Here is a 13,824-nt window from a genome sequence, read left to right as displayed (position 1 = left end):
GGGCCTACAAGGATAATTTATTCCAACTCCTTGCAATACAGGAATCTTTCACCCACCGTGGGGCTCAAACCCTTGACCCTGAAATTAAGAGTCTCGTGCTCTACCAACTGAGCTATCTCTCAGCATCCTCTAATGCCCTAGTGAAATGAGGGACAGATACTTGGGAGCAGTTCATGCTGTTTGCCTCACAACCTATTGGTGGTGGGTTCCAAGATTTTTAGCAAAAGGGTCTAGTGTATGACCTGAGGAGTGCTTGAAGATGTAGTGTTACTTAGAACTAAACGTTGGAAGGGAGACCATTGGGACCTCCATGTGAGTCACTATGAGCTTTTCATAAAAACAGGGCCCATTTGAGCACCAGATTTTGGGCTTGTATTTCATTTTTGCTTGGGACACTGAGAAAATGATAGTTTTAGAGCCAAAACTTCCGCTTTCCAACCCCTTGCTGACATACCCCCATCAACAGCATAACTTTTTTCCTCCCTCTCTTATTCCAGGTTAAATGTCATCAGGAGGTTGGTGGCGGACGGCGCTGATTTCCTACATCACGTCACCCAGCTCGATCTTCGGGACAATAAACTAGGCGAGCTTGACGCCACCATCTTCAACAACGTTGAAATACTGCACTGTGAAAGAAACCAGCTGGTCAGCCTCAAAATCAGCGGATATTTGCTTAAAGCTCTTTACGCCACTTCAAATGGTAAGTTCACTTTGAAGGCAGTTCAAGCAAGGACTAGGTGTTTTCTGGTCTGCTCGTCTTATAGTGGATTTGCATACTGTGTTTAGGTTCAGGATTCATCCAGTCCCTAGCGCACAAGCGCGATGCAAACCATTTAGAGGAGCACCATGCCAGTGTCAGAAATGAATAATAATGCATTCATACTGTGCATTTTAGGGACGTGGGTGGCGCTGTGGGTTAAACCACAGAGCCTAGGACTTGCCGATCAGAAGGTCGGCGGTTTGAATCCCCGCGACGGGGTGAGCTCCCGTTGCTCGGTCCCTGCTCCTGCCAACCTAGCAGTTCGAAAGCACATCAAAGTGCAAGTAGATAAATAGGTACCGCTCAGGCGGGAAGGTAAATGGCGTTTCCATGCGCTGCTCTGGTTCGCCAGAAGCGGCTTAGTCATGCTGGCCACATGACCCGGAAGCTGTACGCCAGCTTCCTCGGCCAATAAAGCGAGATGAGCGCCGCAACCCCAGAGTCGGCCACGACTGGACCTAATGGTCCCTTTACCTTTACCTTTTACATTGGTGTTAATTTACTCAACAATTCTGTGATGGTTGTGTTGCCACCAACTGCTGCTGCTGGGAAGGACCATTTAGCATGCATTTAAGTTCTGTCACAGGCTATATTTTCACATCCCGTTGCCATTTATCTCCAGCCGTTAACATTCCTATCCCCTTAACACCTGTGTACACTTGTATGTGCATATATATACACACTCTGCCTGAAAACTGAGGTTCACACCCCATGTGTTTGACGAATGCTTATGCCATATTAACATTTGTTAGTTTTTAAGGTGCCACATGCCTCTTTGTTGTATCATTTCTTCTTTTAGTTTCCTTTGGACTTAATCATGACCCATGTAACAGAAAAGCCTGTTGTCCCTTGCTCTGGTTTTCAGAGTGGGCTAAGCATTTTCTGCAGCGAGAACAACCCTCGGGCCAAAAAAAGTCCACTTGTATAAATTATGCAAATAAAGTGGATTTGCACAACTGTCTTTTGCATAAAGCTGTTTCTGCTGAGCATAGGACCTTGAGGTCTTCTCTCTCTGCTGGAAGCACTGAAGAATTGATTGAAGTAGGCAGCTGAGCTCAGTGAGTTACGAACAGGCAGCAGTAGCGCTCATTCTTTCTTCTGCCGTCTCCCACCTCTGGACTGCAGATAGGCCCTAAGTTCATGGTGATGGATTTGTTGTGTAACCTTTTAGCCCTTTTTGATTAAAAAAAGAGAGAGAAAAGACCACCCTAAATTTCCCTGTGCATAACCTTATAGTTGAGCAGTGGCATGGGTTTCAGAAATTGGCAGCAAAATCCAAGCATTGCCAAACCATTGTTTCAATGGATACCTGGACTGATGAACGTTGCGATTGTAGGATTAGGCTTTGTTAGTTCTGTGCATAAAAATGGATATGGCTGCTAATCACGAGTTGAAGGATTTAATGTAAGGTCAACAGGGTGTTAGGATAGACTTCTTGTCTACAAACGAAAGGCAGTGCCATGAAGTGCTGCTGGTGGTGCTGTGTGAAGAATAGCCTTGGGGAATGATTGGGTGAGGAATCATTGATTTACCATAAGCTTAGTTCTCGCTCAGGAGATAAACCTATGTCTGGGTTGTATCACTGCAGACAGGGTCGGTCGGTGATTGAATGCTGCTCTATACCATGAAAAGTGAAAAATTCCTCCCTGCAGAATACTAGACGTTGGGAAGAGGATTTAGCTATTGTTGTGGATGTTTTTCTGTGTGGATGGTGTGTGTGTGTGGTGAATTCCACAATCGTGAATTTCTCTCCCTGCCTCCTGGCAGTCTGAAGTGGTGCATTACAAACACACGAATCAAACCTTAAGAATGTCTTAGTCCTGGGGATAAAAATATTCCTTGGGCTCTCAGATTTTGTATCCTACTGGACTTGCAGATCAGATCCCAGAACTGATTTGAGACTGCATTTTAGAAGCAGCAGCAGGAGGAAAAGTTTCTTAAATAACAGAGAACTATGTCTGTTGAAAGCTAAGGAGAAATGGAAGAAACCACTATCTGGTGTACAGTGGTACCTTGGTACTTGAACGGCTTGGCTCCCGAACAAATCGGCTCCTGAACGCCGCAAACCCGGAAGTAAGTGTTCCGGTTTGCGAACGTTTTTCAGAAGCTAAATGTCCGATGCAGCTTCTGCTTCAGTGCAGGAAGCTCCTGCAGGCAATCGGAAGCCGCGCCTTGGTTTTTGAATGGTTTCAGGAGTTGAATGGACTCCCGGAACGGATTGAGTTTGAGTACCAAGGTACCACTGTACTATGTCTATTGAAGATCCCTTTAAGCCATATTAAATATTCCTTACAGTGTGCGATGTACAACTTGCATGATGGGGAAACAACAAACCTGGGAAGTAGTACATTATTTTCAATCCTAATTTTTCTTTGTTTCTGGTATATATTAATTGTGTTCCTTTCACAGAACTCGTTCACCTTGATGTGTATCCAGTTCCGAACTATCTGACGTACATGGATGTTTCTAGGTAAGCCCTAATATACCTTTTTGAAAATACGGTGCTAGCATGGCTGAAACAAAAATTACTGTAGCCTTGCTAAGAGGGCTTGTAGAGACACACAAGTAGCTGGGGTTACTGTTCAGGATTGATCCATTAGTTTGCATGAGCTTTCCTTACTTACTCTCTTCTCCCTGCTACCATCTTCTACTGTAGTTTGGCATTACATGTAACGGTTACCAACCTAAGTTGAAATAAGGCTTCGGTTAATTTTCTGTCTGCGTCAACCCTCAGAGAGGTTGGAACAAGGAAATCTCCCTCCGCCCCCCTCTCCCTCCCCCTCTAGCACGTGCTAGAATTTTATTCACTTAAAATTAAAATTTTATTTATTTTAATTGGATCTGTCAAAATGTGTTTTGGAATGCCCAGACTCCATTTATTCCTCGTTGTGAAGATGACTTCTACAAATCAATATGTTCATTCTGAGATCTGGTGATTTAAATCATCATCATCATCATCATCTGAAGAGTGTTTTCTGGGTTTTAAAAGACACAGCCAAATACATCTGGCAAGTTTGTGAGTGTGTTTCAGACACACTGCAGCATTGGACCTGGGTTATTTTTCAAATTACACTGCAGAGCAAATCTTTAAGCGCACTAGTAAAATAGCCCTATCTTAAAGGCCTTGGCTTATATGTCAACTCTCCCTCGAATCACAGTGCTTAATCCAGGCATAGGCAAACCCTGCCCTCCAGAGGTTTTGGGACTACAACTCCCATCATCCCTGACCACTGGTCCTGTTAGCTAGGAATGATGGGAGTTGTAGTCCCAAAACATCTGGAGGGCCGAGTTTGCCTGTGCCTGGATTAATCTGTAGCACTGAGGGAAATCCCCTTACAAACAATAATGTATGACCCTAGGGTTGTTAAAGCAAATCTGCAGGGACCGGAAGATTCACTCCCATTGCGTACTCATGTGCTTTGGTTTTGCTTGGTATCTCTGTCTCCCTTCCCTCCTGCGGAACATTCACCAACACAGCTAGATTTAAAAAGAGAAAAGTTTTCCGATTCCATGCATGCGATGCTTTTTCTGATGCCTGCAAGAGCCTACACGCTAGGATTAAAACAACATGATTCTAAGCAGAGGAGGTCATTTGCGTTTTTGAGCATTGTTTTGGGTGGTTTGTTTTGTTTTGTTTTGTTTTAAAAAGAGCACCAGACCTTGAGTTGTCCTAAAGAGCGAAGCGACTGTTTTGTCTAAACAAGAGCACCAAAGAGACAAGGGTGTTGCCTGAGGGTACTGCCAGTGACTTGAAGCATACAAGTGCATGAGTCAATGTATTTGCGTGCCAGAATCTCATCAGTATGTGCGCATGGATAAGTAATTTATTAGAAAAAATCAGTGTGTCCTCCCCCCCCCACCGTTATTTCCACAAGTCATCGTAATGAGGAATATTTGACTTCCCAATATCTGAGGCTAGCTATGTTGACAGCTTGTTTTCATAACAAGATTATGTATTCACTTTCTTTTCTCATATCTTTGATTAACGTGGCATTTATTGCACAACCCCAAAATGTGAATGATGCACTATTTGTCTTCCTAAAAATACGTTTCAGCTTAAAGCTGTGTTAGGGACGAGTAAAGCCTTTTAAAAAAAATCCCCTTATTTTCCAAGCTGGTATTCTACTGGAAATGTACTCAGTTCACTATAAGCAAAACACTGTTGATAGTGTAAAGGACAGAACAGGACAGAGCTGCAAGCCAGCATTTTGTATAAACTTCCCCTGGGCTGAATAAGAAAACAGCTAAACATCCTGCTCTGTTGCCTTATTTAAAACCCACCAAAGAAAAAGGGATGCATACAGCAGGATGTATTTGTGGGCACAAACTTTCATTTGTAGAGTAAATATTGGTAATGAAGGAATACGGTTCTTGGGAGTTCTCCTGAATCTGGTTGAATGGCCACTGCCCCTGTTTCCTTTGTCTAAACTCTAGTTCCTGTGAAAATGCCATCTTGGAAGTTTCTGTGCAGAGTGGTTTGGAATTTTGGTACACACGCTCTTTGTGCTGTAAAAAATCTTTGAAGACAAGATTGATCTATAAGTGCAGGACCAGTCGATGTAGGACCCTCCAGAGGTTGTTAGATTGCAGTTCACATCATCCCTGACCGTTGACCATGCTGACTGCTGGACCTGCTGGTTGTTGGAGTCCAGCAACATCTGGCTGCCTCCAGTTGGCTGCACTGAATTTAATGATCATTCAAAAATCTGCACTGGCTAATCCTAAATATATTCAATGGAAACATAGGCGAGCGTGTAAGAAAAGCTACACTTTTGAAAGGAAGCACATTGCTACTGTTCCAGTTGCTATTAGCATTTTCTGCAGCGTTCATTTGCTTTTGCTCCCTGCTCCCAAGCAAAGCAAAGCAAAGCAAAGCACTATTGCCGCATGTTACTGTTAGATGCACCTGTGGTGCTCATGGTCAACAATAAGCTCTTGTTGTTGAACTGCATGGCATCATTTTGCAGGTTGTGGGTTGAGAATTGTGGAAACCTTGATTTGGGCGGCGAGCTCCACTCCAAAATGAGTCGCTGGGTTGAAACAACAGATGATTGTGTCTGGCCCAGTGTTGGGCAAGTTGCATTTGCGGCCCCAAACATTTCATTTCATTGCATCGCCTATCCTGGTTTAAAACACATATGCTAGTTTTTCCATACCTTTTAACCTGTTCGTTTGTTGCCTCCTTTGTGCAGAAACCACCTCGAGAGCCTCCCTGAATGGGTCTGCGATAGCAGGAAGCTGGAAGTTCTGGATCTGGGCCACAATCAAATATGTGAACTGCCTGCCCGGTGAGTCTTGCAGACATAGTTACACAAGTAGGAACAGGACGCACAATTCAGAAACAATTGCGGAGTCAGTGTTTAGCTTGTTTCGGTTACAGATGGACGGGTATTTTGTTTTTGCCTTCTGTTTGATGTTTTTCAACCTCACAGCGTGCTATTGTGTTGTAAGCTGCAACATGGCCTCTCTTCTTCTTCTTCTTCTTCTTCTTCTTCTTCTTCTTCTTCTTCTTCTTCTTCTCCTCCTCCTCCTCCTCCTCCTCCTCCTCCTCCTCTTTAACCTCGACAAAAACAAAACACCCAACTCCTTTAATTTGTAGACAGACCTTCTAATGCTGTTCAGCATCATGATGCCTGGCTTCTTCAGTAAATGTTAAAGTTGTTCTTCTCAGTAGTCAAAAACCTTTCAAATCTCAAGGGTGTGAATGGAATAAGGGACCATGGCTTAATGGTAGAGGATCTACAGAATCTTCTGGTAGGTCTAGGAGGGATTGAAAGCCATGAAATCCACTGCTGTTTGGTGTTAACACAACTGAACTAGATGAGCAAATAGTCTCACGTGGTATGAGGCAGTTTCCTAGGAACCTGCCCTGTGGCTACATGGCATAAACAGAATCTCTGCCTCACCTCCAACAAACAAACAAACAAACACCTAATAGGCCTGGGCGATATAGCGGTAATATCGTCAAACCTGTTTGAAGTCCAAATTGCGACATCAGTTTCATAGTTTATAAGCAGGCAATAGATTGTGAATCAAAATGTGTGTGTGCGTGCTATGCAAAAATCATACCGTGGGGAAAACAGTGAAGCCAGCCAGTGTCTCTGCGTAGCTCTATCTTTATTTCTGACATTGTGATATATCAGTATAATCACGATGTTTAGCCATAAAGCTGAAAACCAACTATTCCCCAGCTCTAACACCTAACAATGTTTTTAAAAAAGGATTGGATGGCAAATGGAGCAATAAAGACAACTGGTCACCACACAGAGGATTTAGTACCAAAGCGCTTCGTGTGTAAACATGTTGAAAAAGTAGAGATGAGGAAAAAATGGTTTTTAGAGAGGAAAATGTGGATTCCAGGCTGAAAAAGGCAAGATGGGAAGAATTAGGTTAAAGGCCTTGCGGCGGGGGGGGGGGGTATGGTACTGTTTAAATGTTTTGGATTATCACTTATAATCACTAAGGAGTGCAGCTAATGTTCTCTTGGTAAGGTTTCCAGTGTGTAAGAACACTTCGCTCTCTTTGGTGGTTTTTGTTATGACTGTGGCAGCACTTGCTTAAACTGGAAGGACTTTGAATGATCTAAAACCACAGTTTTAAAGTTCAGGGACCATTTTTATTTTATAGCTGGCCCAGCATCTCTGCATACATTTGCTTAGACCCAGCTTCCCCAAACTGGTGACTTTCAGATACTGTCAAAGTCCAGCTCCCATCAGCATGACCAATGGCCAGGAATGTTTACAAATCTAATAAATAATGGTGATGATGTTTGGAGCTAGGAGTCCAGCGACTAGCTTAGGGAAGGCTGGCATAGTTTATGCAATTTGTTATGTTTCTGTTGGTCAAAAAAAGAACACTAACTGCTTCCACTTCCCTGGGCGTCCCGAGTTTTCACCAGCTATTGCTCTCACATGCTTCCAAGACTTTTTCTAAGGGGTAAGAGCTGTCCTTGTTAACCAAGCAAAATAAACTTGGAGTAGTGAGTTGAGTACTATGCTTTTGGTTCATTCGCACAATGATTGAAAAAGAGGGAAAAAATGCAGAATACATGCAGAGTTGACTAAGCATTAGTGTGTGGGTGCTTGGGCAGTTCTGAATAATTTCTGCTTACTAGAATAGCAGATACTATTTTCATCTCGGCATGTGAAGCTGCCTTCTGCAGAAGGCCGGCCACTGGTCCACCTTGCCCACGTATCCTCCGGTGGGCAGCAGCTCCAGGGTCTCAGGCAGGAGAGGTCTTCCTCGTCATCTGCTAGGAAGGCCAGAGATTGAACCCGAAAAGTTCTTCATGGGAAGCGTGTGTTCTTCCAATGAACTGTAGTCCCTCTGCACAAATCTACAAAGCACAAAAATGTAAGAGCGAAGTTATACACACTTTGGGGTGCAGTCATAGTCATCTTTTTTTAATGCCTCCTGCGAGCGTTAAACAAGGCTTCTTGATTTTTATATACTTTATTGATGAAGGTCTTGAATTGCAGGCGTGAGCATAGCAGCAACCTTGTCTCCTTGCTCCATAAAGAGGTGATTCATAAAGCGGTCTTCTCTATAGCTTAACAACAGGCTCCTATAGTTTCGTTGCCTGCCATCCCCCCCCCCCCCGTAAATGACTAAAGTTTATGCTGTTGACAACTCTGCAGGCAAGAGAGAGAACCCCCTCCTTCAAGTTAAGCTCCAGCAAATTCCCAACAGTTCATTAAAAGGGAAAGTGCACAAACGTTTGTTTCAGTGCTAGATTGGGCACGCTACCAAAAGAAAGTGAGAGGGAGCAACAAACTTAGCAACCACACCCACTCGGGTGCTCTCTTTAACAAGTGAAGTGGAGGTTGTTGACCTACGTCCTCAGCTGTGCGATGCAGCCCAGTCGTCATCCTGAGATAACTGCGAATGATGGCACTTGCACAGATTATCTGACAGCATCCACCAAGGGAAAACAATGTCTTTTATTGATTGCTTTGGCACGATGGCCCCGGTGACCTGTAGTTTGTGGCCTGATGATGACAGTGGGTGGATACGATTTGTAAGGGAGAAGAGCGAAAAGGCATGGGTTTTGGTGGGGAGGAGGGCTTGGGGTGTGTGTGTGTCTTTTCTAATACGTAAACGGGTGGAGGAGGCATCTGCAGTGCTGAGTAATTTGCGAATCTTTGATTGAAAGAAGGGTCAACCGTGGGGCATGGGCGCCTTCTGATTAAAACGTACAGATGCAGCCACAGGGAGAACAAGGCAGGTGGCAGACGAGAATAATCTCCCATCTTCAGCAAGATATATCCCTCCCCACCCCTCAAAAGACCACCTGATTCAAAATCAGAGCTTGAGAACTTTAAAAAATGCAGATTCATGGTGTGGTTTCGATTTCCAGCTCTAAATTTGTTTAGTTCAATTGGCTTTTCAGAAGCCACATTGCCCGTTAATGTGTCTTATAAAGCATCTCTCTCTTTATCTCCCTCCCCCTTCTCTATGTGGAAACAGAACGGTTGGCCGCCCCTAGCATGTAAAAAGCTCAAGACAGTAAAGCGGATTAGATAAATTTCATTCCCTGTAGAACTGGAAGGAAGCTTTACGTTAGTCTAGTATTAAAAAGGGGGAGGAAAGGAGGGGAGAGGAAGAATTTGGAAGAGGAGAGGAAGAATATGAGAAGATGTTGAGTCATTTTTGGTTGAGGGGAAATATTGGATGAGCAATATTTTAGGAACAGATTCTCCTTGGGTGGTTTCCCCCACCCCCCACAAAGAAAGAGACTTTGACCAAACAGCACTTTCAAACAATGGCACTGCTCAGGGGTTGTGTATGAGAAGTGTTTCGCACATCACACAGCCACAAACTATGGTTTCCTCACAGAGTATGTTCAGAAGAGAGCCAAAGCCTAGCTCTCTTGACTACAGTATTATATCCTGACGGGTGTGCCTAAAGTGTTTTTAAGTTTCAGAACAAACTCAGATCAATAACTAAGGTTTTGAATTATTTCAAGAAACAATAGTTTATAAACTAGCCACATTTGGCCTAGTTCAGACACAATGACAAAGCAAATGCTTTCTCTCACTTCTGGCGTTGTTGCAAGGAAGGGAGAGGAGGGGGAATTGTTCAGGCCTGAGGCTGCTTTCTGTAATGCCAAACCACGGTTTAATGTTACATCTGAACCAGGCCATTGTGTTTCAGGAAACCATAGTTTAAACTAACCATTTCTTGTTCGAGTGCTATGACACACCGTGGTTAGTTTAACCAGAAAGTGGATTCTGTGCCTAGGCTTCTGGTCCATGAAGAGGCCCTGAGAGGACTGTACCACAAGTCTTGGTATTGTTTCACTTACTGTTTGTTCCTTTCTCTACCACCACCCCCAGGTTATTTTGCAATATCAGCTTGCGGAAGTTGCTTGCAGGACACAATCAATTAGCCAGGCTACCAGAGAGGATCGAACGGACGCATGTCGAGGTCTTGGACGTGCAACACAACCTGCTTACAGAGCTGCCATCTAATTTGCTGTTGAAAGCTGACAGGTAAGCAAAAGCAGTGTGTGTGTTTGTGTGGCCTCCCCTACCTTCTCTGCCTCTATTTACAATCCAGCAAATTTTGTGTGACTGCCCATTCAGTTGAAATCCTATTGCAAATTTCTCAAGTGTTGAGGCGATGAGAATTTCCAAGCTGTTTGGTGTTCTCAATCTGTCTTGGTCACATAATTAGTTGATGAGCTTACCGCTTCCTTCTTTTCCCCCCTCTACCCACCCCATTTTCTGAAGTCATAGCTTCCAGCCCTAAAATAATGGCGCTCCAGAGTGACCAGTCTTCTGACTCCACATAAGGTTACCTTTCCTTTCGATCTGAGAGCCATCTGTGAAGGGAGCAGATGCTCTTTCTAATCCATTCAAATTGAAATTCTTCTTGTGGTTCCAAGGTTTATAAGGGGGTGTACTAGCTGTTTGGTTTTTTGTTTTTTCTTAAAAAAAATGAAATATATTGTTTCAAAGCATTTCAAATGTGTCTCAACAAACTTTTTTTTGTGTGTAAAACTAACTCTGAACTGAAATGCAAAAGTAATAATGCACAGTAGCTTTTCATTGGCTGGTTTTCTTCAAGAGAGAACGAGTTTAACTTCCTTGAAGTTAAACTTGAAAGTTTCCACCGATCATGCGTTGCAACAGAGTATGTTCGGAATACCAGCACTTCTTCTCCCTAGGGTCAGTACATTTTGAGTTTTGTTTCTTGCGGAGTGTCTTAATTCTTGGACCTGTTGCCCTTGGCTGTGAGGATACAGGTTTGGCTTTTAATTTTTGAACACTGCCAGGAATCTTGGTCAAAGGTGCTTCATGCTACTGGGTGGAGGTCCATTGGATTTTTTCTTCCTTTTGGGGGGGTTGAAGGGAGTGGAGACTGCTGAAAGTGGGAGCAGACTATTCCTCTCAAAAAAACAAAAATAGGAGACATTTTTGTGTCCTAGCTCAGGTTCTACAAATGGCCTTGAAAAGATGAAAAGCAAGCTGGGAGTCCAGGGATTATGATCCATTCCCAACATGCCCCTGACCCCGGGTTTCAAAGCATGCATGGGAATCTTCAGGTTTTGTTTTGGTCACACAGTCTCTTTGACTACATATTGTCATCTGGAGATCCGCAGGGCTCAAGCCACATCCTTGATGAAAATTATGATCTCCCTTATCAGTGATCTAAGAGAGAACATCAGGAGCCCTCAGCCCCTTGGTTTTTGAGACTGGGACTCATCTTCTGAGATTTCAAAGGAATGACAGAAATCCAGTTGGTACATTATTATTTTTTTTCTTCTTTGCCAACCATGCTGGAATGAGAGCAGTACATGGTTCTGTTAGCAAAAAACGAAATGTGAAGAAAGCACAACTCAGTGGAGGGACCTACAATGTTTGTCTAGATTGAAAAGAACAGTGTGGTGTAGCGGTTAAGAGCAGTAGACTCCTAATCTGGGGGACCGGGTTCGCGTCTCCCGTCTCCGTTCCTCCACATGCAGCTGCTGGGTGACCTTGGGCCAGTCACACTTCTTTGAAGTCTCTCAGCCCCACTCACCTCACAGAGTGTGTGTTGTGGGGGAGGAAGGGAAAGGAGAATGTTAGCCGCTTTGAGACTCCTTAAAGGGAGTGAAAGGCGGGATATCAAATCCAAACTCCTCTTCTTCTTCTTGTGGCAGATCAGGTGTTTGTGGATCAGAGGACACATATTCAAGCCCAATGTTTTGGGGGACCAACTAACTTATACAGTGGTACCTTGGTTTTCAAAGGTAATCCGTTCCAGAAGTCTGTTCCACTTCCGGAACATTCGAAAACCGAGGCGCAAAGGGCGGTCTGCCAATTCAGTAAAGAAATTTGTGAAAAACAAGAGATATACACAGCGGAAGCTGTTAGACTTCTGAGGCGCGTTCAAAAAACAAAAGCATTTACTTCCGGGTTTTCAGTGTTCAAAAACCGAACCATTCGGCAATGGAGGCTTCTTAAAACCGAGGTACCACTGTACTCAGAGTAGTACTGTATAGCTAGTCTATTAATTCTCTGAGTATTGGCTAGTCTATTATACTCGGAGTAGTATAGCCTGTCTATTAATTGCAAAGGGTGTACTCTGACCTAGCATTTATTTATTTAACAAAATGTACATTCTGCTTGATTGCTATAAAATGATCACTAAAGACATTTACACGTAATTAAAATTTGCATTTTTTTTTTAAAAAGGATTAAAATGCACCAACATCTATGCGTCTAGATAGGCTTGCCTAAACTAAAACGTTTTTAAAAAGTAAAGATAAAGGGACCCCTGACCATTAGGTCAAGTCGTGGCCGACTCTGGGGTTGCGGCGCTCATCTCGCTTTATTGGCCGAGGGAGCCAGCATACAGCTTCCGGATCATGTGGCCAGCATGACTAAGCCGCTTCTGGCGAACCAGAGCAGCGAACGGAAATGCCGTTTACCTTCCTGCCGGAGCAGTACCTATTTATCTACTTGCACTTTGACGTGCTTTCGAACTGCTAAGTTGGCAGGAGCAGGGACCAAGCAACAGGAGCTCACCCCGTCGTGGGGATTCAAACCGCCAACCTTCTGATCAGCAAGTCATAGGCTCTGTGGTTTAACCCACAGCACCACCTGTGTCCCTAAGCAGGTTTTAAGCAGATGCCATATGGCGGGAAGTTGCCTCCCTGTTGTCAATGGGCAGGGAGTTCCAAAGCTTAGGTGCTGCCACATTAAAAGATTGATTTCTTACAACCATGGAACCCGTGGTAACAATGCCAGCTCTATAGCTCAGAGTGATCAAGTGGGCAGAAATGGGGCAAGGTTGACCCCAAAAGCAAACTGGTCCCAAGCTGTTAAGGTTTCCATACCAATAGTAACACCTTGAACTTGGCCCGCTAACAAATCGGCAAGGAGTGCTGATTTCTAAGAAGAGGTGATATGTGCTAACAGGGCCTCACTCCTGTCAGCAACCACGTAGCATTGTTCTGTGCTGACTTTGGATCGTACCCCTGAGTACCTGTGGGCACATTATTAACAGTCCATACGCCACAGAAGATTTTGGTCTAAATAACCAGCAGTCTACAAGGCCAAACTTGATATGGCACACAGACGCCTGCCACTTGGGGCAGATGGATTTATCATACAGGTTTCTTTTTTATCTTAACTTTTCCATCTTCCAGCCTACTTTTTACTGGGGCTGCAAAGGAGGGGGGTGGCGGCGGTTGGATTTTAATCGGGCCAATATTTATAGCTCCTAAATGTCTTGCCGCCTGTCACAGGCTACACTCAAGGTAGCGTAATTGCAACATCTCCCTCTGTTCTTGCCTTATGAAATTTTCATGTCTCTCTGTGTCTGTCACTTGCAATATATCTCTAGTGTCGCTTGTTTTAATGTCTGACTTTTAAAAATGCCTCCCAATTTGGAACCTGTTCTTTGGTGTCCCCACCCTGTTAAAGACGTAAAGGCCCACAATAATCTTTGACACATACACAAACGTTTCACCGCTAAGACAGTGTGTCTTAGTGTTCATCTCCATCATTCCCAGCCGCAGTCCCATGGCAACCATAATCTTTGTGTGGTCCTCTTTAAGATGCTTCACCCCAACATGG

The 13,824-nt window shown here is 44.0% G+C and overlaps 1 protein-coding gene across 4 annotated transcripts in view; it reads left to right on the top strand.

Annotated features, from left to right (window-relative positions):
• PHLPP1 (PH domain and leucine rich repeat protein phosphatase 1) overlaps positions 1-13,824 on the top strand; it is a 165,320-nt gene that overhangs the window by 116,319 nt on the left and 35,177 nt on the right. For all 4 annotated transcript variants that reach the window (XR_014170161.1, XR_014170162.1, XR_014170163.1 and 1 more), the window contains exons 7-10: positions 498-700; positions 3,170-3,230; positions 5,953-6,048; positions 10,096-10,251. Coding sequence is in view for 1 of the 4 variants with exons in the window: in XM_081918147.1 (XP_081774273.1) it covers positions 498-700; positions 3,170-3,230; positions 5,953-6,048; positions 10,096-10,251 (516 nt within the window). In the remaining 3 variants the exon portion in view is untranslated. The remainder of the gene's footprint in view (positions 1-497; positions 701-3,169; positions 3,231-5,952; positions 6,049-10,095; positions 10,252-13,824) is intronic.

The sequence above is a fragment of the Podarcis melisellensis genome, assembly GCF_964234715.1.
Source record: "Podarcis melisellensis genome assembly, chromosome: 7".
NCBI classification, from domain to species: domain Eukaryota; kingdom Metazoa; phylum Chordata; class Lepidosauria; order Squamata; family Lacertidae; genus Podarcis; species Podarcis melisellensis.
The sequence above is the reverse complement of the archived record's forward strand: the minus strand, read 5'-3'. Positions and strand labels throughout refer to the sequence as shown.